Source organism: Mirounga angustirostris, unplaced genomic scaffold (genome assembly GCF_029215605.1).
Source record: "Mirounga angustirostris isolate CCGP_5_RB_7025 unplaced genomic scaffold, mMirAng1.0.hap1 SCAF_6, whole genome shotgun sequence".
In the NCBI taxonomy this organism is placed as follows: Eukaryota; Metazoa; Chordata; class Mammalia; order Carnivora; family Phocidae; genus Mirounga; species Mirounga angustirostris.
In genome coordinates this window covers 2,857,692-2,880,612 of record NW_026991714.1, presented here as the reverse complement: position 1 = coordinate 2,880,612, position 22,921 = coordinate 2,857,692, and the positions used below count along the sequence as shown (strand labels likewise).

At 43.5% G+C, this 22,921-nt stretch overlaps 1 protein-coding gene across 1 annotated transcript; it reads left to right on the top strand.

Annotated features, from left to right (window-relative positions):
- The first annotated feature begins 522 nt into the window (after positions 1-522).
- FCRL3 (Fc receptor like 3) lies at positions 523-19,377 on the top strand. The gene is made up of 15 exons (XM_064593565.1): positions 523-544; positions 1,109-1,181; positions 1,291-1,385; positions 3,367-3,609; positions 4,080-4,340; positions 4,581-4,865; positions 5,713-6,000; positions 6,314-6,592; positions 6,713-6,991; positions 7,343-7,462; positions 13,910-13,937; positions 15,069-15,187; positions 15,398-15,466; positions 16,919-16,950; positions 17,035-19,377. Exons 1-15 carry the CDS (start codon positions 523-525, stop codon positions 17,158-17,160), a joined length of 2,319 nt encoding a protein of 772 aa, XP_064449635.1. The 3' UTR covers positions 17,161-19,377.
- The last annotated feature ends 3,544 nt before the right edge of the window (positions 19,378-22,921 follow it).

Here is a 22,921-nt window from a genome sequence, read left to right as displayed (position 1 = left end):
TGACAAACTATGAGAAACGTTCCTGGGGCTGAAACAGGAAATAATTAGGAAAGATCCGTGGACCGCGAGGCTGCAGAGGGCCCCTCTGGGGACCGTCCACATTGGACACAGGGTTTCTGTGTGAGTAGATGGGGGTTTCCGTTTATAGGGCAAGCTCCTGCCTGAAGGCTGTGGTGCCCAGAGCACCCATTGCATGGTGGCAGCCCCTGGCCTCTGAGACCGAGCCACCGCCCTCCACCCCATGCTCCCTTGTTTCAGAGATCTTAGTCGATCTCACTAACTGACCGTTTGGACCTCTTATTTGTTTTGTTTTTGTTTTTTTTTTCTTCACGAACTTAAATTCCTGCTCTTATGTTAAATTCTCTGATAAAGAGTAAGCCCATGAAACCCGAAGTGCCCTCCACCCAATAAAAGCAGAAGAACCCCAGGCTTGTGGCCTCGCTGTGTGGTCCCAGGTGTGTCATGTACTTCCCAGGACATGTGAGTAATAAACCTCCCCCCCGCCCGCCACCATGTTTCCTGATGGTTATTGCTGGGGGCAATGGTGAGAACCACAGGGGCTGATCCAGACACAACACTGGTTGTTGACAGGCTGAGACCCCCACATCACAGGTTCTTGTTTGTGTGCTTGTTCATTCATCCCCTCATCTGTGCAGGTCTGAGTGGCACTTAGTGGGGCCTGTTTTGTTAATCTGCAGAGGGGTTTTGTTTTTGTTTTTTTAAGTAGGCTCAACGCCAAACATAGGGCTGGAACTCATGACCCTGAGATCAAGAGTCGTACGCTCCACCAACCGAGCCAATCTGCAAATTTCTATTATTTTCCTCCTCAGCAACCTCAGGCCAGCTTGTATAAAGTTCAAAAGGCTTTTACATCTGCTTTGACCCTTTGACTTTGTGGGGCTCACATCATAAAACATACCTTGACACCCCACTCACCAAGTGTGTCTATATTAGGACCTCATGTGACACAAAAGTTAGTATGAATTTAAGGTAAGGAAGGGGGTTTCCATTTGAAAAATGAAGAAAAAGTTATTTAAATACTAGAAAATCCACAGCTTGGCATTTTCTGAGGACCCAGGCACAGCCTTGGAGACGTTTTTCCTGACAGGCGTGGACCACCGGAAGGTGGCCACCGACATCGGAAACGGCACAGCCCCGAAAGACAAGCAGCATGTAGGAAGGTAGCCACATTCACATTTTGAGAACATAGGCAAGATATGATTATTTTACTTCCTCTTTGTAACTCTTGTGAGCCTTATCTGAGTACCACTATCCGGTCGTCCTTCGCAGATGGGGGAGAAGCCTGGCCTCTGGTGAGATGAGCTTTCCCTGCCATCGGCCAGGCCGGGTCGCCAGGCTTCTGCAGCTGCTGCTGCTGACCCTGGGTGAGTAGGGGCCACACAGGGACAGGGGCCTAAGTTCCTAATGTCAGCCAGTGGGGGGAAACCCAGGGGGCTTCTGCCTCCGCTTCCACTTGGGCTTCAGAGACACAGCAGGAGGTGGAAAGTGAGCAGAGCCAGGTTTCCAGGAAAACCAAAAGGCTCCAGAGACCTTGGAGTCTTTTGTGGCCCCTTGGCTTCCTGCCTGGTCCCTCTCCCACCTCATAGGAAGCTGGGATTTTTCTCTCTGCCAAACCACACCTCTAAACCCTCAGAGAAACAATTACTGCCAACATGGGCAAGGGAGGGAAGGTCTGCAGAGCAATACAGCTCCCTTCCTGAGATTTTAAGCCAATATTTAACCAGAGATTGAAAAAGTCGGGGGTTGGGTGCCTGGGTGACTCAGTCGTTAAGCGTCTGCCTTCAGCCCAGGTCTTGATCCCAGGGTCCTGGGATTGAGCCCCATGTCAGGGCTCTCTGCTCAGCTGGGAGTCTGCTTCTCTCTCCCTCTGCCTCTTCCCCTCCTTGTGCTCTCTCTCGCTCTTGCTCTCTCAAATAAATAAATAAAATCTTTTAAAAAAAAGAAAGAAAAAGTAGGGGGAACAGTGCCCAAGAAGTGGGGTTGAGGGGGGAGATAAGGCATCTCTCCCAGCCCTTCTCTGCTTCTGCCCTGCCCCAGTTCAGGCCGGAGAAGAGAGGGAGAGCGAGCACAAGCTACTATGTGCATAGCAGGGAGACCAGGGGTGTGGGTACGAGACATTCACGTTCATTCCATAAATCATAGGCTGTGTTTTTGTTTGGGCGCTATGGGAGGTATGGAATGTGGGGGAAGGAATGGGAGGAAGAGCCTGAGAAGGGGCTGTGGCTGGGATGCTGGGGCATTTCTCAGAGTCTAAGGAAGCGATGGAACAGCATCACCCCATGCTAACCTTTAACCCTTGGCTCTCTCACAGCTTCCGGACAAGAGCAGCCAGGTCAGTCTTCCTTTCTCTTTCCTTCCTGCTCTCTGGGCATTGGTCCTCCTGGCCAGCACGCCTGTCCCCGTACATGCAGGCTGAGGGGATGTGTCAGCAGGAGTGGTGCTGCCACTCTGGGGTCACACCTGTTACCATGGCGCCTGAGCAGAACCTCCCGTGATCTCTGCAGCCTTCAGTTCTTTCCGCATCAGTGCAGGGCAAGGAAGCATTTGCAGAGACAAGAGGCTAATGCCCAGAACCTTCCAACTGTCTCTTTTCTTCCCTAAGGACCATCCCCTCACACCTGTATATTCAAGCTAGAGCCACCATCAAAGGACAGAAAAACAGCTCCCATTCACAGAACAAGTGCTGCAGCCAAATCTTTATACACCTCCAAGGGAGTTCATGTTGCTATCCCACTTCAATTTCTGGTCCCATTTGTCGGTTGCGATCTTACATACAAAGATGATTTCCCAAGTAGCCCATGCCTCTCCATTCAAATTCTTTATACCCTTTAATCTTTTATTGTGTCTGACTTAGATGGAGTGTAGACAAAGGTTGTCTTCTCCATAGAATCTCAAGTTAAACAAAGTTTAAAAGTAATGAAAGCAGAAAAAAAAAAAAAAAAACGTTCATTATATATGAGCAATCAAGTAGGAAGTGGTTTTTCAGAGTTTAGAAACTACATCCCAGGCCCACCTATACCTTGACAGGAATGTACAGGACAAGAGCATTTCAAAATCAGCCACCTACAGAGGCCCTCATAGTGTGTCCCCAGCTACACATCCCATCTCCCGAGCTTTTCTGAGCCCACCCCAAGGACCTGAGACCTCTCCCCTATGACACCTACCTGCCCACTTCTGGGCTAGGCAAAGGATGAGGAAGAGCAGGTTCTGCCCCAGGCATGTCCCCAGGTTGTATCTGCTCCCTTCCCAGTGGGAATCAGCCCAGCTGCAGGTTGGGCCTTCCCCTGGGTTCAACCCACTTCCCATTCACCTTCACCTGCCTGCACCTTTCTCTTTCCTATTCAGCAACATTCCCAAAAGCTTTTCTTCTCCTCACACCTCCATGGTCCACAACCTTCAAAGGAGAGAAAATGACTCTCACCTGCAAGGATCACCATTCTCTGGTCCAGGGATACATATCTTGGTATTACAATGGGGCTTTATGGAGAAGAGGACCTGAAACAATCGAAATAAAGACGTCTGCACATTACTCATGCAAGACCCAAAGATCTTCCCTCAGTGACCCCGTGCATGTGGAATTTTTATCTGGTGAGGAAAGAAAGGGGTGAGTTTCTGAAATCAAGCTGCTGGGCACATGTCTGAAGGTTGGGTGAATGCAGGGAACCCAGACAGAGTTGTAAGCAGACATGAGGATATCTGATGAGCTGATCCCAGTGGGGAGAATGAGGAGATAGGGCTGTGGAGGATAGCACACTGTCCATCTCCTCCATCCAGAGACACATTAGTAACCCAGAAGCCACCAGACAAAAAGGGACTCAGGTCTGAAGAAAGATATGGTAGAAAATTCCTCTTTTAATGATACATAGGAGGATCTCTTAAGTATGTTTTCTGAAAATTAGTTCACTATTGAGGACAAGGGAGTATTGGGTATTGGGGCCACATGAAATGGTGGTGGAAGACATTTACTGGTGTTTGCAGGGCTGTAGCTCTTCCCTCATGGGTAGAAGTGAGAGTTTGAAGAAAGAAAGAGATGGAATATGTTTGTTCACTCTTTGCAGACTGGCTGATCCTCCAGGCTTCTCACCCTGTCTTTGAAGGAGATGATGTATATCTGAGATGCCGGGGGAAGGAAGAAGAAGATATTAATGAAAAGATTTACTACAGAAATAACAAACAAATTACGCATGATTATAACTCAGAAGTCATAAGACTACATTCAGTATCCAGGGACAATAGCAAATATCATTGTACTGCTTCTGGGGGATCTTTTTGGGGGCCATGGGAAATAACTTCCAAACCTTTAAAGATCCAAGTTCAAGGTAATGGCTACACTCCTGTGGGTAATAGGTCTTGGCAGGGGAAGTGTGTGAGGATCAAAGAGGGAGTACTCATCAGTGGGGACTTCATGAGAAGCCTCTTCTGAGCAGCCATGAGAAGGAGATGGGAGGTGGTTCCATCTCCACGGGTCCCTACCTCCTGATGCTCTGCTTAGAACACAGATGCATCTCTCCAGGAGCTCGGAGCCTCACTGCCCTGGAAACTGTGTTTGTTCTCTCTAGAGCTGTTTCCACATCCTGTGCTGAGAGCCAGCTCCTCCCAGCCCATCGAGGGGAGCCCAGTGAGCCTGAAATGTGAGACCTGGCTCCCTCCACTGAGGTCACACATTCAGCTTCAGTTCTGTTTCTTCAGAGAAGATAAGGTCCTAGGATCTGGCTGGATCGACTCACCGGAGCTCCAGATCCTCACCATGTGGAGTGAAGACTCAGGGTCCTACTGGTGCCAGGCAAAGGCAGTGACCCCCAATATCATAAAAAAAAGCCTGAGATCCTGGATACATGTGCAGAGTTGAGTGTCTGTGGGGCAGCTTTTCCAGAGTGAGGACTGGGAGATGAGAGCAGAGCATGACTTCACCTGCTCCCTGAGATAGTGAACATGGCAGAAAGGAGCTGCCAGCCATCCCGCTATCCTTTTCTCTTAGGTTCAACGTTGGCCTAACTTCCCTATAACATTCTCTCCCACCTAAGTTAGGTGATAGTCGTTATTGATCACTTACTGGGTGTCCAACATGTGGGGGCCTCAAAGACATACAGGGTACATTTTCTCATGGGTCAACAGTTACCGAAAAGCACCAATGACCACGCAAAGTCTGTAGAAGCCCCTATGGGGCTGTCCATGTGTCGACCGAAAATTATTCCAAAATAATAAGAAAAGAGGACGATAAACACAAACTAAAATAGTCAGAGAAGAAGGAGGGGAGGTGGTGCTGAGAGTGGAGCTTTGGAGGATGGAGAGAGGTTTGGGATCTGAATCAACTGGAGGAGCCTTGGAGGATGGAGAGAGGTTTGGGATCTGAATCAAGTCACTTCGGGATACAAGGAACCTTCCCTGTTCTCTATCTTTGTGGTCCATTGGATACATCAGAGATGTCTTACAGATAAAGGTCTGTAAAATTTGACTGTGGTCAATGCTAAGTTTAAAAAGAAGATAGACCTGGCCCCCACATTACCCAAGGATGGTAACTGTTGTGTGTGGGGACAGGTACTGCTCCCTTCATAAGAATGTACACAATCAAGTCCTTATTTCCCACTTTAGACCTGTTGCTATTGGCTTATTCGTGGCAACCCCAGCCTTCCCCTTGGCCCTGCAGCACCTGCCTTTGAGACCCTCTCAAGACCTTCTCTGTCCTCCTAGGGATCCCTGTGTCTGATGTGAATCTAGAGATCCAGCCCCCTGGGGGCCAGCTGATTGAAGGAGAAGATCTGGTCCTTATCTGCTCAGTTGCCAAGGGCACAGGGACTGTCACGTTCTCCTGGCACCGGGAGGGCACAGAGAGGAACTTGGGCAGGAAGATTCAGCGTGCCCTGTCAGCAGAGCTGCGGATAGCCGCCATGAAGGAGCAGGATGCTGGGAGGTACTACTGCTCAGCCGACAACTTCTATGGCCCCATCCTCAGTAAACGGATCAGAGTCACACTGAGAAGTAAGTTCCTCCTTCTTTCACTCAACCTTGTTCCCAAGCCAGGGTTTAGGTTCTCTGTCAGCCACTAGGATCTTCTGAAGGAGGCAAGGAAGAGAGGCGTGAAGATTTAAATGCCAACAAGGAATGGCAAAAGTGGAAAGTAATGTGAGACAATTTACTTCTTGTGGAGAAGACTGAGTGGTAATGAAAACAAAATCATCTAACATCCCTCCTCATGGTTCAAGGAATCCATCTACTTTTAGGCTCCTTGAGTGGAGCCATTAATCTGTCACAGTGTCAGGGACTCTTTCTGACGGCCCCCTATCTCCCTCAGTTCCAGCGTCCCGCCCCGTCCTCACCCTCAGGACTCCCGGGACCCGGGCCGTGGTGGGGGACGTGGTGGAGCTTCGCTGTGAGGCCCAGAGGGGCTCTCCCCCGATCCAGTACCGGTTTTATCACGAGGATGTCACCCTGGGGAGCAGCTCAGCCCCGTCTGGAGGAGGAGTGTCCTTCAACCTCTCTCTGACCCCAGAACATTCTGGAAACTACTCATGTGAGGCTGACAACAGCCTGGGGGCCCAGCACAGCGAGGCGGTACCACTCAGGGTCACAGGTAGGACATGTCCTGATCCCAGGTCCATATTCCTCCCACTAAATTATGCTGGATATTTCCTTTATTATCTGGTATACTTGCTCAATTAAAACTGCCCATGAACTATGTTTACTCCCTCAGTTCCAGTGTCCCGCCCTGTCCTCACCTTCAACCCTGCTCGGGCCCAGGTTATGGTGGGAGATTTGTTAGAACTTCGCTGCGAGGTCCAGAGAGGCTCCCCCCCGATCTTATACTGGTTTTATCATGAAGATACCGTCCTGGGGAACACCTCAGCCCCCTTTGGAGGAGGATCATCTTTTAACCTCTCCCTGACCACAGAGCATTCTGGAAATTACTCCTGTGGGGCTGACAATGGCCTGGGAGTCCAGAGCAGTTACATGGTGACACTCAACTTCACAGGTGGGTTGGGGGTACCTGAGCTACAGGTGAGAGTTAAGGTCAATAAATATTTTTCCTACAGACTATACAAATTCTATCAGCACAAAGAGTTTTTGAACATGCCACCAAGGCTTGGGGCTTCTAGAGATTGTGCTGATTTCATGGGGGAAGGAAAGGGAATAGATTTCAATCTTAGATGCTGACAATCATGTGCCATTATTTTGAAAGTTACAAATTATACTGGAGATCATTTAAATGGAGGAATCAGAACCTGGAAGAAAACTGCCCTGATAGATCTCTAGCCCCCACCTTCATGTTGTCTAGATCAAAAACACTTGCCAACAGAACTCAAATATAGGTCTTCCCACTTAGGGCTTTCCACGAACAAAGTAATCCAAATCACTTCGGGCGTCATCGGGTGGCTGCTAAGCATGCTTGGCCTTGCTGCTACTGCTTCTTTGGTGAGTCACTTCAGGACCCAAAGGAAATCAGGTGAGTGTCTATGTATTACCCTTTGGAGTTGTGACTTTTGCCATTGCCATAATACTTGGGACTTGTATGGTGCATCCTATTAAGGTCATTATTCTTTTTTTTTTTTTTTTTTTTTAATTTTTTTATTCTTATGTTAATCCCCTTACATTACAACATTAGTTTTAGATGAAGTGTTCCATGATTCATTGTTTGTGCACAACACCCAGTGCTCCATGCAGAATGTGCCCTCCTAAATACCCACCACCAGGCTAACCCATCCTCCCACCCCCCTCCCCTCTAGAACCCTGTTTGTTTTTCAGAGTCCATCGTCTCTCATGGTTCGTCTACCCCTCCGATTTCCCCCGCTTCATTCTTCCCCTCCTGCTACCTTCTTCTTCTTCTTCTTCTTTTTTTTTTTTCTTAACATATATTGCATTATTTGTTTCAGAGGTACAGATCTGAGATTCAACAGTCTTGCACAATTCACAGCGCTTACCAGAGCACATACACTCCCCAGTGTCTATCACCCAGTCACCCCATCCCTCCCACCCCACCCCCCACTCCAACAACACTCAGTTTGTTTCCTGCGATTAAGAATTCCTCATATCAGTGAGATCATATGATACATGTCTTTCTCTGTTTGACTTATTTCACTCAACATAATACCCTCCAGTTCCATCCACGTTGTTGCAAATGGCAATATCTCATTCCTTTTGATGGCTGCATAATATTCCATTGTATATATATACCACCTCTTCTTTATCCATTCATCTGTCGATGGACATCTTGGCTCTTTCCACAGTTTGGCTATTGTGGACATTGCTGCTATAAACATCGGGGTGCACGTACCCCTTCGGATCCCTACTTTTGTATCTTTGGGGTAAATACCCAGTAGTGCAATTGCTGGATCCTATGGTAGCTCTATTTTCAACTTTTTGAGGAACCTTCATACAGTTTTCCAGAGTGGCTGCACCAGTTTGCATTCCCACCAACAGTGTAGGAGGGTTCCCCTTTCTCCGCATCCCCGCCAACATCTGTCGTTTCCTGACTTGTTAATTTTAGCCATTCTGACTGGTGTGAGGTGATACCTCATTGAGGTTTTGATTTGGATTTCCCTGATGCCGAGCGATATTGAGCACTTTTTCATGTGTCTGTTGGCCATTTGGATGTCTTCTTTGGAAAAATGTCTGTTCATGTCTTCTGCCCATTTCTTAATTGGATTCTTTGTTCTTTGGGTGTTGAGTTTGATGAGTTCTTTATAGATTTTGGATACTAGCCCTTTATCTGATATGTCATTTGCAAATATCTTCTCCCATTCTGTCGGTTGTCTTTTGGTTTTCTTAACTGTTTCCTTTGCTTTGCAAAAGCTTTTTATCTTGATGAAGTCCCAATAGTTCATTTTTGCCCTTGCTTCCCTTGCCTTTGGTGATGTTTCTAGGAAGAAGTTGCTTCGGCTGAGGTCAAAGAGGTTGTTGCCTGTGTTCTCCTTTAGGATTTTGATGGACTCCTGTCTCACATTGAGGTCTTTCAGCCATTTGGAGTCTATTTTTGTGTGTGGTGTAAGGAAGTGGTCCAGTTTCATTCTTCTGCATGTGTCTATCCAATTTTCCCAACACCATTTGTTGAAGAGACTGTCTTTGTTCCATTGGACATTCTTTCCTGCTTTGTCGAAGATTAGTTGACCATAGAGTTGAGGGTCCATTTCTGGGCTCTCTATTCTGTTCCATTGATCTATGTGTCTGTTTTTGTGCCAGTACCATGCTGTCTTGATGATGACAGCTTTGTAATAGAGCTTGAAGTCCGGAATTGTGATGCCACCGGCTTTGCTTTTCTTTTTCAATATTCCTCTGGCTATGCGGGGTCTTTTCTGGTTCCATACAAATTTTAGGATTATTTGTTCCATTTCTTTGAAAAAAATGGATGGTATTTTGATGGGGATTGCATTGAATGTGTAGATTGCTCTAGGTAGCATTGACATCTTCACAATATTTGTTCTTCCAATCCATGAGCATGGAATGTTTTTCCATTTCTTTGTGTCTTCCTCAATTTCTTTCATGAGTATTTTATAGTTTTCTGAGTAAAGATCCTTTGTCTCTTTGGTTAGATTTATTCCTAGGTATCTTATGGTTTTGGGTGCAATTGTAAATGGGATCGACTCCTTAATTTCTCTTTCTTCTGTCTTGTTGTTGGTGTATAGGAATGCCACTGACTTCTGTGCATTGATTTTATATCCTGCCACGTTACTGAATTCCTGTATGAGTTCTAGCAGTTTTGGGGTGGAGTCTTTTGGGTTTTCCACATAAAGTATCATATCATCTGCAAAGAGTGAGAGTTTGACTTCTTCTTTGCCAATTTGGATGCCTTTGATTTCTTTTTGTTGTCTGATTGCTGTGGCTAGGACTTCCAATACTATGTTGAATAGCAGTGGTGATAGTGGACATCCCTGCCGCGTTCCTGACCTTAGGGGGAAAGCTCTCAGTTTTTCCCCATTGAGAATAATATTTGCTGTAGGTTTTTCATAGATGGCTTTTATGATATTGAGGTATGTACCCTCGATCCCTATACTCTGAAGAGTTTTGATCAAGAAAGGATGCTGTACTTTGTCAAAAGCTTTTTCTGCATCTATTGAGAGGATCATATGATTCTTGTTCTTTCCTTTGTTAATGTACTGTATCACATTGATTGATTTGCGGATGTTGAACCAACCTTGCAGCCCAGGGATAAATCCCACTTGGTCATGGTGAATAATCCTTTTAATGTACTGTTGGATTCTATTGGCTAGTATTTTGGTGAGAATTTTTGCATCCATGTTCATCAGGGATATTGGTCTGTAATTCTCCTTTTTGATGGGGTCTTTGTCTGGTTTGGGGATCAAGGTAATGCTGGCCTCATAAAATGAGTTTGGAAGTTTTCCTTCCGTTTCGATTTTTTGGAACAGTTTCAGAAGAATAGGTATTAATTCTTCTTGAAATGTTTGGTAGAATTCCCCAGGGAAGCCATCTGGCCCTGGGCTTTTGTTTTTTGGGAGATTTTTGATGACTGCTTCAATTTCCTTAGTGGTTATAGGTCTGTTCAGGTTTTCTATTTCATCCTGGTTCAGTTTTGGTAGTTGATACATCTCTAGGAATGCATCCATCTCTTCCAGGTTATCTAATTTGCTGGCATAGAGTTGCTCATAATATGTTCTTATAATTGTTTGTATTTCTTTGGTGTTGGTTGTGATCTCTCCTCTTTCATTCATGATTTTGTTGATTTGGGTCATTTCTCTTCTCTTTTTGATAAGTCTGGCCAGGGGTTTATCAATCTTGTTAATTCTTTCAAAGAACCAGCTCCTAGTTTCGTTGATCTGTTCTACTGTTCTTTTAGTTTCTATTTCATTGATTTCTGCTCTGATCTTTATGATTTCTCTTCTCCTGCTGGGTTTAGGCTTTATTTGCTGTTCTTTCTCCAGCTCCTTTAGGTGTAGGGTTAGGTTGTGTACTTGAGACCTTTCTTGTTTCTTGAGAAAGGCTTGTATTGCTATATACTTTCCTCTTAGGACTGCCTTTGCTGCATCCCAAAGATTTTGAACAGTTGTGTTTTCATTTTCATTGGTTTCCATGTATTTTTTTAATTCTTCTTTAATTTCCTGGTTGACCCATTCATTCTTCAGTAGGATGCTCTTTAGCCTCCATGTATTTGAGTTCTTTCCGACTTTCCTCTTGGGATTGAGTTCTAGTTTCAAAGCATTGTGGTCTGAAAATAGGCAGGGAATGATCCCAATCTTTTGGTACCGGTTGAGACCTGATTTATGACCTAGGATGTGATCGATTCTGGAGAATGTTCCATGGGCACTAGAGAAGAATGTGTATTCCGTTGCTTTGGGGTGGAATGTTCTGAATATGTCTGTGAAGTCCATTTGGTCCAGTGTGTCATTTAAAGTCTTTATTTCCTTGTTGATCTTTTGCTTAGATGATCTGTCCATTTCAGTGAGGGGGATGTTAAAGTCCCCCACTATTATTGTATTGTTGTTGATGTGTTTCTTTGCTTTTGTTATTAATTGCCTTATATAATTGGCTGCTCCCATGTTAGGGGCATAGATATTTACAATTGTTAGATCTTCTTGTTGGATAGATCCTTTAAGTATGATATAGTGTCCTTCCTCATCTCTTATTACAGTCTTTGGTTTAAAATCTAATTTGTCTGATATAAGGATTGCCACCCCAGCTTTCTTTTGGTGTCCATTAGCATGGTAAATGGTTTTCCACCCCCTCACTTTCAATCTGGGGGTGTCTTTGGGTCTAAAATGAGTCTCTTGCAGACAGCATATCGATGGATCTTGTTTTTTAATCCAGTCTGTTAGCCTGTGTCTTTTGATTGGGGCATTTAGCCCATTTACATTCAAGGTAACTATTGAAAGATAGGAATTTAGTGCCATTGTATTGCCTGTAAGGTGACTGTTACCGTATATTGTCTGTGTTCCTTTCTGGTCTATGTTGCTTTTAGGGTCTCTCTTTGCTTAGAGGACCCCTTTCAAGATTTCCTGTAGGGCTGGTTTTGTGTTTGCAAATTCCTTTAGTTTTTGTTTGTCCTGGAAGCTTTTTATCTCTCCTTCAATTTTCAATGACAGCCTAGCTGGATAGAGTATTCTTGGCTGCATATTTTTCTCATTTAGTGCTCTGAATATATCCTGCCAGTCCTTTCTGGCCTGCCAGGTCTCTGTGGATAGGTCTGTTGCCAATCTAATGTTTCTACCATTGTAGGTTACATATCTCTTCTCCCGAGCTGCTTTCAGGATTTTCTCTTTGTCTCTGAGACTCGTAAGTTTTACTATTAGATGTCGGGGAGTTGACCTATTTTTATTGATTTTGAGAGGGGTTCTCTGTGCTTCCTGGATTTTCATGCCTGTTTCTTTCCCCAAATTAGGGAAGTTCTCTGCTATAATTTGCTCCATTATATTAAGGTCATTATTCTCTTCCAAACACTAGACCCTCAGCTCTACTCACTGGCACTCTGTAGGCAATAGTGACAAAATGGTAGAATACATTTCTCAATGAAGTTGTTACTCCATGTGTTTAATTTGAGATTTAAGTCAGGTAGCAGAATTTTGTTTCCAATTAAAAATTAGAAAGGTAAGTATTTACTATTCCACTCCTGGTTCAAAACTTACTGAGAACAAAAGGAATAATAATAAAAAGGCTTCCATTTGTAACAACAAAAAATAGGTCATAGCCATGGTGCAAACGGTAAACTCTGAGATATATTTGAGTTCCAGTCAAATATCGTGAAATTTGGAAAATTAATGGAGATGCTGAGAATGAAATTAAAATTTCAGGTTTTATTATTGCTAGTATATAGAAATACAATTGATTTTTATATTGATCTTAAGTCCTGCAACCATGCTAAATATATACTTATTAGTTCCAATCTCTGTTTTGTAGATTCCATCAGATTTTCTGCATAGGTGATTCTGTCATCTGCAAATAAAGATAGTCCTACTCCTTCCTTTCCAATCTGGGTTACTTTTATTTCTTCTTCTTGCCTTAAGGCACTGGCTAGAACCTCCTGTACATGCTGAATAGAAGTGGTGAGAGCAGACATGCTGGTCTTGTTCCTAATCTTAGGGGAAAGTATTTGGTCTCTCATCATTTACTATGATAATGTTAGCTGTGGATTTTTTATACATGTTTTTTTATTAGGCTAAGGCAGTCCCTACTATTTATAATTTGCTGAAAATTTTTATAGGAAAAATGTTTGTCAAATGCTTTTTCGACATTGATTAAGATGATCGTATGATTTTCTTTTCTAGTCTATTGATATGGATTTTGAATTTTGAATGTTAAAACAGCCTTGCATTTGTGAGGTCAACTTCACTTGGTCATGATTGTTGAATTTGATTTGGTAAAATTTTGTTAAGAATGCTTGCAACTACATTCATGAGGTATATTGCTTGGTAGCTTTATTTTCTTGTCATACCTTTATCTGACTTGATGTCAATGTAACACCCACTTAGTTACCACTTCTAGTATTTGTCATTCCTTTTTGTGTTTCCGTATTTCCATATGGTATCACTTTCTTTCTGCCTGAAGTATTTTTCACATTTCTTACAGTATGGGTCTGCTGGTGAACTTGCCTGGTTGTGTTGCTAAAGTCTATTATATCCTTACTGATTTTCTACTTGATCTATCAATTATTGAAAGAAGGGTATTGAAATAGCTGTCTCTCTTGTGCCGCTTGGCCATACCTCCTTAGAGTGCATGCTGCTTTTACTGACTGAATAAGTATGATTCTGGGCAACTATCTTTCCAGACCCCAACTTCCTCATTGGTAATCTCCTATGGGGGTAGAGGGGTGGGTTAGAGCCAGATGTTCTCTAAGATTTGCCATAGCTGAGACCTAGAATAAACCTGATTTCCAGGAAAGGACATTCTAATGTAGAGCCCACTACCTACACAGCTCACTCACCATCAGTTATCCTTTGTTTTTCAGGAGGACTTCCTGACACTGGAACACCCAGGTGAGGTCTCTTGTTTCTTATGCTGACAACATTGTCATGATTTAGTCATACCCACAAAACAGGGTCACAGAATTATAAGTACATTAAAAAATATTTGACCGGACTTCCTATTAACATTTTCAAATTCTTACGAAATCCAAAAATGTGATTCAGAAAGCCACTTTCAGCCATATTTATAATACTCACTTAGACCTACACATACACAGAACTCATGTCATTTGCCCTCCATGTTAATCTATCTACTTCCTTAAATGTGCCCTGGTGGAGAGCTGACCCCTCACACCTTAATGGCATCATCTGTCACAGGGCTGCACCTCACTCTTCCCCCCTCATTCCTCTACCACACACTCATTCAGGACATAATTATTGAATCCTGGCAATGTTCAATTCCCAATATTAATTGCAGAAGGAAACAGAAGTGGGAAAAAACACACCACTCTTTTCCCAGAAAGTCTTCATGATATCTTACAAGAAAGGTAGATTATTGTAATATGAGCTGGAACATTGAAAGGGACCTTTTTAAAAAGACAAAGGTCAAGTTCTGTGGGAATGCAAAAGTCTTTTTGTATCAGTGTTTAAACATTTAAATTTTTGAGAACAATAAAAAATTAGGCAGATATAACTGTTTACCAGAAAGATCTTGAGACTGTGCACTTTTGCCCACTGACCTTGTGTCAGTCCTCCCTCTCTGTAATGCTGTCTTGGGCTGCACATCGTGTCACACACACCTTCTGAGTTCTCTTGAGAGAGCCATGCAGAGTCAGGCTAGGCAGCCATGATATTTTTAAAATATTTTATTTATTTATTATTTGAGAGAGAGAGCGAGAGCATGAGTGAGCATGAGCAGGGAAAGGGCAGAGGGAAAAGGAAGGAACTGTCAGAGAGAGAATCCCAAGCAGACTCCACACTGAGCGTGGAGCCTGATGCGGTGCTCGATTTCATGACCTTGAGATTATGACCCGAGCCAAAATCAAGAGTCCGACGCTTAACCAAATGAGCCACCCAGGCGTCACCACAGCCATGATATTTTTACATGGACCATGCTGGGCTCCTCCTGGATACCGGTTTTCCTGAGACTCGGTATGATCCACAAATCCTTTTCTCCCTTGTGTCTCTCCCTGTCTGTCACAGTTACAGTCCCGAGGAGCATCGAGAGCCTTCCCGGTCCAGACCCTCCAGCACAGACCCCCACAGGCCCATCCACTCTGAGCCAGCAGCCCTGATAGAGCTGCAGCCTGTGTATAGCAATGGTGAGGACTTCCTAAGTATCCCAGGGCTCCAGGGATGAGCCAGAGTGGGAGGAGAGGTTGAGCCACTGCCCAGGAATGAGTCACACTCAACTTTAAAATGACATTCCTGGCACTGTGTCTGAGACAGAAGGTGGTTATGAACTTAGTGGCTGAGAAGAGTCTAGAGTGTGGGTTCTGGACTACAGCTAGCTATCATCTGTTCTCTCACAGTGAGTCCTGGACATGACAATCTGGTTTATTCCCAGATCTGGAGCAGCCATCATACAAAGGAAAATCCAGGTGAGACTGCTTCCGAGCAAGTGGAGGTGAGGTGGCCATGTGTGAGCGGATCCTCGAGGGGCCTCTGATCAGGCCTCTCAAATATGAGTGGGACACGGAAGGAAGGCATCATCTCCTCCCGCACTGCCATCATATGGCTGAGTCCCTTCCCATGGACCCGTGTGCACTGCCACCGGACCCCGCAAACTCTCTGAGGACAGACACTATTGTTTCCCATGAACATACCAACAGCATTGGTTAGAAAACTAACCAAAAACTAACCAGTGCTTAGAAAACTATGGGCCTCTTCAAATACTGTTTTGAAAGAATGCATGACTGGTAATTGCTAAGTGTCACTTTCTCATAACCTAATGTGTAGACAATCATAATTCTCCCAACTGGTCTCTTTATTTCTAATCTTGTCCTCCTCTAGCCCCCAACACTGTTTCCAGCACAATCCCTCTGAGACACACTGCTGATCACACCCTGCCTCAGTGACTCTTCATTCCAAAGCAGGACCCTTGCCCCCGCTGCACTTCACCCCCTCCTCAATGCCTCCTCTGTCCTTACTCTAGCCGAGCTGACCCTTCCCATTTTCCTGCTCATACTGGGCTGTTGCCTGCTTTGGTGCTCATGTGTCTTATTTGTTCTGAAATGTCCTTACCCCCACCTAGTTTACCTCCGACCCCTGCTCACATGTCAAGACATAGTTCAGGTACCTCTGTGAAACGTCCCACCAGCCCTCCCTGTGTCCGAACCTGGGAGGACGGATTTCCCTTTTGGCAACAACAGAGTTCAGTAGGTATTTCTATCTTGGTGCCCATTGTACTTGTTGCATACATTTACACGTCCATTGTCCCCCTTACAAATTATAGGCTCCTTGGGTATATGGACTGAGTTTGTGTTGTTTCTCTGTCCTTGTAGCTTACCAGTGCTTAATAGAAGGTCAGTGTTCACTGAGTGCTTATTGGCTGAATAAATAAATGAAAGAGATCCAGAGGATCCCTTGGAAAGACAGAAGAAACACACACACTGAATTTTCTTAATGCTTCACTGCAAATCTTCACTGGGAATTTACTGTGTGGCCTTAGAATGACAACCCCCTCTCCAGCCTCCTCCACTCTCCCTGCATGAAGTGAAACCCGTATTCCACTTTCTCCCAATCAGTGCAGCCACAGAAGCCCTGAATGGGGGTGGGATGGGAGCAGGGGGACCGCTTTCCTGGGGTGAAGAGCAGTGGAGAGAGAAGGAAATCATCAGGAAAGTCACTCTGGACATTTGGTGGGCAGGGGAAAGGCTTTATCAGTGCACGGGGGTGGGGTACTCTGTCTGAGGCTTGGAAGAATCCAGCAGAGCAAACCGTTGAAAGCTGAGTCAGCAGAGGAGAGATTTTGAAATGCATTGTGAGTGGGTTGTAAGTTGGAATATGTCACCCACAGTCTAATACTTTTCTTCCCTCCTCCCATCCAACAGCACCTTCACCAAAGACACATCAGAAGGATGAGGTGGGTCACCCTTTCCGGCTCCCTCTCCCCTCTGCACCTCCTCACCTTTACTTAGGTACTTACTGTTTGTGGGTTTCCCGCCAGGAACCAGCAATCATCTATTCAGAGGTGAAGAAGGCACATCCAGATGACCATGAAGGGCAGGCCCATGAAGATGCTGCAGAAAACTATGAGAATCTCCCATGTGTACCGCTGGCCCTGGACCACTAGCCCCCTGCCCAGAGTGGCCCACAGGGAGCCTGGGAGCAGCCTATGCCTTCTCCCTGTTCTCCACAACCATGCACCCCCCTTCCGCTCAGGGGGCTGAGTGAAAGTTCCGCCCCACCCCTCCATGCCTGAGTCTCTGTGCTCTCTGGGAGCAAAAGGGGCAGCATTTCAGTAAACACTGCATTTCTTCACAGTAGAGACACATGTGAAGGCAGGGCAGATGGGCCTTCACCCCCTGGCCCATGGAACAGCGGAGGAAGGGCGAATGGTCTAGCCAGGATCACAAGGGTGCAGTCATGACCATGAGCTCCAAGTGTGATCGAAAGCTTTGAATGCGCCATCTCTGCATAAACAATTTGCTCTAAGCACTTTGTTTCCTTTTTTAGGTAGATAGGTGATAAGTGACTGATGATGATGATATTAATGAATAAGATAAATACAGATATAAGACACACACACCAATCCACTCAGAGTTTGGGGCCTGCACAAGTCTTCCTCTCTCACAAGATCAAACCTCCCTCCTTCCTGTAGTGGCCGAGTTCCACTGCTTAATTGTTCAACATCCACTATTTGGAGGCTCCAGAAATCAGCAGCAATCCTGGAATCCCAGTGGAGCCGGTGACTCTCACGACTCACAGGGCAAAGCCTAGTGTCGTGACACACCCCTCCCTTTGCCCACCGACTCCCAGTTAATCCAAGCACTGAGTGTCCACCATGGGAGAAAACATTTAAAAAGCATGCCATCTGTGCTTAAGTCTCCAGAAAAGCAGCAGAGTTGCTTTGAGTGGCTTTTATTCGTATGGAATAGCTGGAATCGTTAGCTTGTGTCACCTGGGGTGACAGTGAAGTTTTTACTGCAGTAAAAAAAAATAGGCCTTAGCAAGCTGGTGCGTTCACCGAGGACTGGTGTACATCAGCTGATACACGTTATGGACAGTGGTGATTTCACACCTGCCGTATTTATGACTTCAAGTAAATAACACAGTGAGGCTTTGCAAACCTTTGGAGTAGCATGAATAAAAAGTACTAAGTGTATTTCAAATGTTATTCCTTTCCCTGTGGGTGTCAGAAGCTTAGGCAACGGGAAGTGTAACATACAGCAAAATGCAATCCAATTTGAGGTTTTAATCTTAGCCTTAGGAATTTGGCTAGCAAGCTAATTTGCTGAGGGGGAAAAAAAAGTGATGTCCTTTATAGAGGGAATACATTATTTGTTATGCAAGAGGGACTTATATGTCTTGTTTCCGTATTATCTGGTACAAAATGCTCTCCAGAATGTATGCTTGGCCTTTAGAGAGAGCAAGAAATCCAGGTGTAATCTGTGCCTATGCTTAAATTTGGCCGTGAATGCCTCCCAACTTTGGGCTCCAGGAAGAATAGAGCCAAGGGGGAGAGGGACATGCCACGAGGTGCCAGCTGTGGGAAACCCATCAGAAAGAATGGTGACAAAAGGCAAAGCCCCAAGGGAGAGAGGCAGCATCAAGGCATCATTCTGTGGCCGGTAAGAGTCACTCTGCAGAAGGGCACATCAGCCATGGAACAGCCACCAGGACGGCAGCCACTCAGGTGGACAAGATCCGTGATGCCAGCAAGAAATGGAGACTGCACGAGGCTCTCTGGTGCACAGAACAGCTCTGACAGGGTGCAGACCCTTCTCCCAGAACTCCTTATCCAGGTCCTCAAACTGAGGGCAAACAGTACCTGTGAGCAGTCAGGAAGAGCCTAAGGAATAATTGGGAGAATATCCAAGAGGAAATCATGTTTCCAGCTAGTCAAGAAGGTAACATTTGAGTCATCAAGATCTAAGACATGACTATAATCTCTTTCTTTATATTTATTTTATTTAGTTACAAATGTCTTGAAGAATAATTTATACGCAATAAATCACACATATCTAAAGTATACAATTTGATGTTTTGGCAGAAATGTACATCCACGAAACCACCACAATCAAGATCCCAAACATCTCCATCACTCCCCAGTGTTCTCCTGCCCTAAGGAACACCTCTTTCCCTCCACACCTTCTCATGCCATCACGAGATGCTTTCTGTCACTGTAGATTAGAGCGTATTTTCTAAAGTTTTATGTAAATAGAATCATACAGTATATACTCTTTTGTGCCGGGCTTCCCTCACTAAGCAAAAGAATTTTGAGACTCATTCCCATTGTATCAATAGCCGCAACACATTCCTTTTTATTGCTACATAATATTCCACTGGATATACCACATTTTCATTATCCATCTATCTGTAAATGGACGTTTGGATTGTTTCATTTGTCATTAAAAATAAAACTACTACAAAAATTCACATACAAGTGTTTGTGTGGACATGTTTCCATTGCTCCTTTGTAAATACCCGGGAGTATAATTGCTGAGTCACATAGTAGATTTATGTTGAAGGTTTTAAGAGGCTTGATACTCTTTTTCCAAAATACCTGCACCATGTCACATCCCCGCCAGCACTGACTGATAGCTACAGTAGTTCCACACCCTTGTCAACACTTGGCATTTGCAGTCTTTAACTTTAGCCGTTGCAAAGAGTGTGTGCTCTAGTGTAGCGTGATCTCACTGTGGTTTTAATTTCCCTGGTGACCCACGATGCTGATTCTCTTCTCAAGTCCTTATTCACTCTTTGCAGACTTTTGTGAAGGGGCTGTTCACACCTTTCACTTCTTTATTGGGCTATTTGTCTTTTTATTATTGAATTGCAAGAATTTGGTATCTTTAGTTTTTTATTCTGGTCTGATTTACATGTTGCAAATATCTTCTCTATGTAGCTTGCTGTTCATTTTCTTAATGATATTTTTTGAAGAGCACAAGTTTTCAGTTTTGAAAAGGTGCAATTTATCAATTTTTTTAATTTTGTGAGCCTACTCTGTGTTTCTTATCTAAGAAAGTATACCCCAAGGTCAAAAAGATTCTCTTCTATTTTTCCCTAGAAGTTTTATAGTTTTCGTATGTACATTCAGGTCTATTCACCATTCAAAGTGAATTTTTTGGTATATGTATAGTATAGGGAAAATATTCTTTTTATTCCTGTGACTATCCACTTGTTCCAGCACCATTTGCTGAGTAAGCATTCTTTTGCTTCTTTTTAATTTGAGTTGTTCATCTCTTATCCAATTACTGGAGTTATTTATGTATTTGGGATATATATCCCTGTGTCAGATATATGTTTAGCAAATATTTCCTCCTGATTTGTGACCTGTGTTTATGTCCTCCTAACTGTGTCTTTCAAACAGCAAAGATTTATAATTTAATGGAAATTATTTACCATTTTTCTCTTACAATTCATATTTTGTATAGCCTGTTTAAAAACTATTTGCCTAACTGAATATTATAAAGTTCTTTGTCTACATTTTCTTCTAGAAATATAACAGTTTTTAACTCTTCTATTTAGATATGTGGTGCATATCAAGTTAATTTTTGTATACTATGAGGTGAGAGCTGATGTTAATTTTTTCCCATACAGACATCCAGGTGTTTTGCCACCATTTCCTTAAAAAACAAAACAAAAACAAAAGCAAAAACCGTACCTTTTTTCCATAGAATTACTTTATAACCTTTGTCAACAATAATGGGCCATATCAATGTTGGCCTACCTCTGGGTTACCAGTAGATGATCTTACACATCTATCCTTATGCCCAAAACCACACTTTCCTGATTACTGTTGCTTTGTGTTAAGTCTTGAGATCAATTGGTATAAGCTCACCAACTATGTTGTTGTTTTTTTCCAAAATTGTTTTAACTAACCCAGGGTTTTTTGCCTTTCCATATGAATTTTTACACTGATTTTTAAAATTTATTCAAAAAATCCTCTTAGAATTTCAACTGGGATTGCATTGAATCTGTGGATGAATTTGAAGAGAGCCGCCATCTTAAAAACACTGTGTTCCAATCCATGAACTTCATACAACTTTCCATTTTTGTAGTTCTATTTTGCACATTTTTAATTAAATTTATTCCTGATTGTTTTATACTGTATGCAAACATAAGTGGAGTTTTTATTTCCTTTTAAAATTATTACTAGTACTCTTTGGTAATACTCCTCAATTTTCTGAAAGAGTTTGTGTAGAATTGAAATGTTTCCCCCTTGGATATTTGATAGAATACACCAGTGAGGCTGTTTGGACCTGGATTTTTCTTCATGGGAAAGTTTTTGGATAAGGAACTTAAGCTCTTAATTGATAGAGGACTATTCAGACTTTTTTTTTCTTTTTGTGTCAATTTTGGCAAGTTGTATTTTCCAAGGAATTTGCTCACTTCATTTAGTTGTCAATTTTATTAGCATAAAATTTTACATAATATTTTCTGATTCAGTGCTGACTTTCTTTCATTCCTAGTATTTCTGATGTTTTTGCTCTTTTTCTTTTTGATCTGTTTAGCTAAGTTTCTCAGTTTTATCGAAGAATTGACTTTGGTCTTTGCTAATCAATTCTATTTTTTTTGTTTTTCATGACTTTGCTTCTGTTATCTTTATGGTTTTATTCCTCTGACTTACTTTATGTGTGGTAGATAGAACTCTTAGATGGATCCTAAGATTCCTGCCCCCGATGACCCTCATCCTTGTCTTCTCTTCTCTTCTCGAATGTGATCAGGACTTGTAAATACAATGAGATATTGCTCAATAAATAGGTTACTAATCATTGATTTTTGGTTAATCAAAAGGGAGATTTTCCTAAGCTACCTAATCAGGTATGTCTTGAAAAAGAAATGAAACATCAGAGAGATTCTCCTACAGGCCTCAAAGAAGAAGCAAGCCATGTGCTGGAAAGGGCCCATGAGGATAGGGACCATGTGCAGGAGCTGAGGTTGGTCCCCAGCCCACTGCCAGCAAGAACAAAAGGACCTCAGTCACACAGCAGAAAAGGAATTAAGGGAACTGGGGAGGGGATCTTGCCCCCTTATGAGGATTCAGTCAGCTGACACTCAGATTCCAGACTTGTGAAACCTTGAGCCAAATACCCAGTGGAAGTTCCAGGCCCCTCACCCACCCAGACTGCAAGCAATAGATGTTTGTTGGCTTAAGTTGCTATATTTGTTGTAATAGAAACACAATAGACAGCGAATATGTTGTCTGCTCTGTTCCTCTGTTTCTTGCTGCTTCTTTTTTTTTTTTTTTTTTGTCTTTTAAGAGAGAGAGGGAATGGGGGGAAAGGGCAGAAGGAGAAGGTTAGAGAGAATCCCAAGCAGGCTCCACACTCAGCACAGAGCCCGAGGCGGGGCTTGATCTCACGACCCTGAGATCATGACCTGAGCCAAAATCAAGAGTCAGTGAACCTACTGAGTCACCAAGTGCCCCCTCTGTTTCTTGCTTCTTAAAATGGTACATTGAGTCATTCATTTTCAACCTTTCTTCTTTTCTAATATCAGCATTAAAAGCTATGGGGTTTTGATACTAAAACTTGTGAAGCAGAATCCCAAAGTTTGGTTACTATTGATATGGTTAATTTAGGCTGTTATTTTTTGTTTTTTGTTTTCCTGATTTGTCTTTCTCTGCTCACTCTTCCTGCCTTCTTCTAGATTATTTGCATATTTTAAAAATATTTTATTCAAGGGCGCCTGGGTGGCTCAGTTGGTTAAGCGACTGCCTTCGGCTCAGGTCATGATCCTGGAGTCCCTGGATCGAGTCCCACATTGAGTTCCCTGCTCGGCAGGGAGTCTGCTTCTCCCTCTGACCCTCCCCCCTCTCATGTGCCCTCTCTCTCATTCTCTCTCTCTCAAATAAATAAATAAAATCTTTAAAAAAATAAATAAATAAA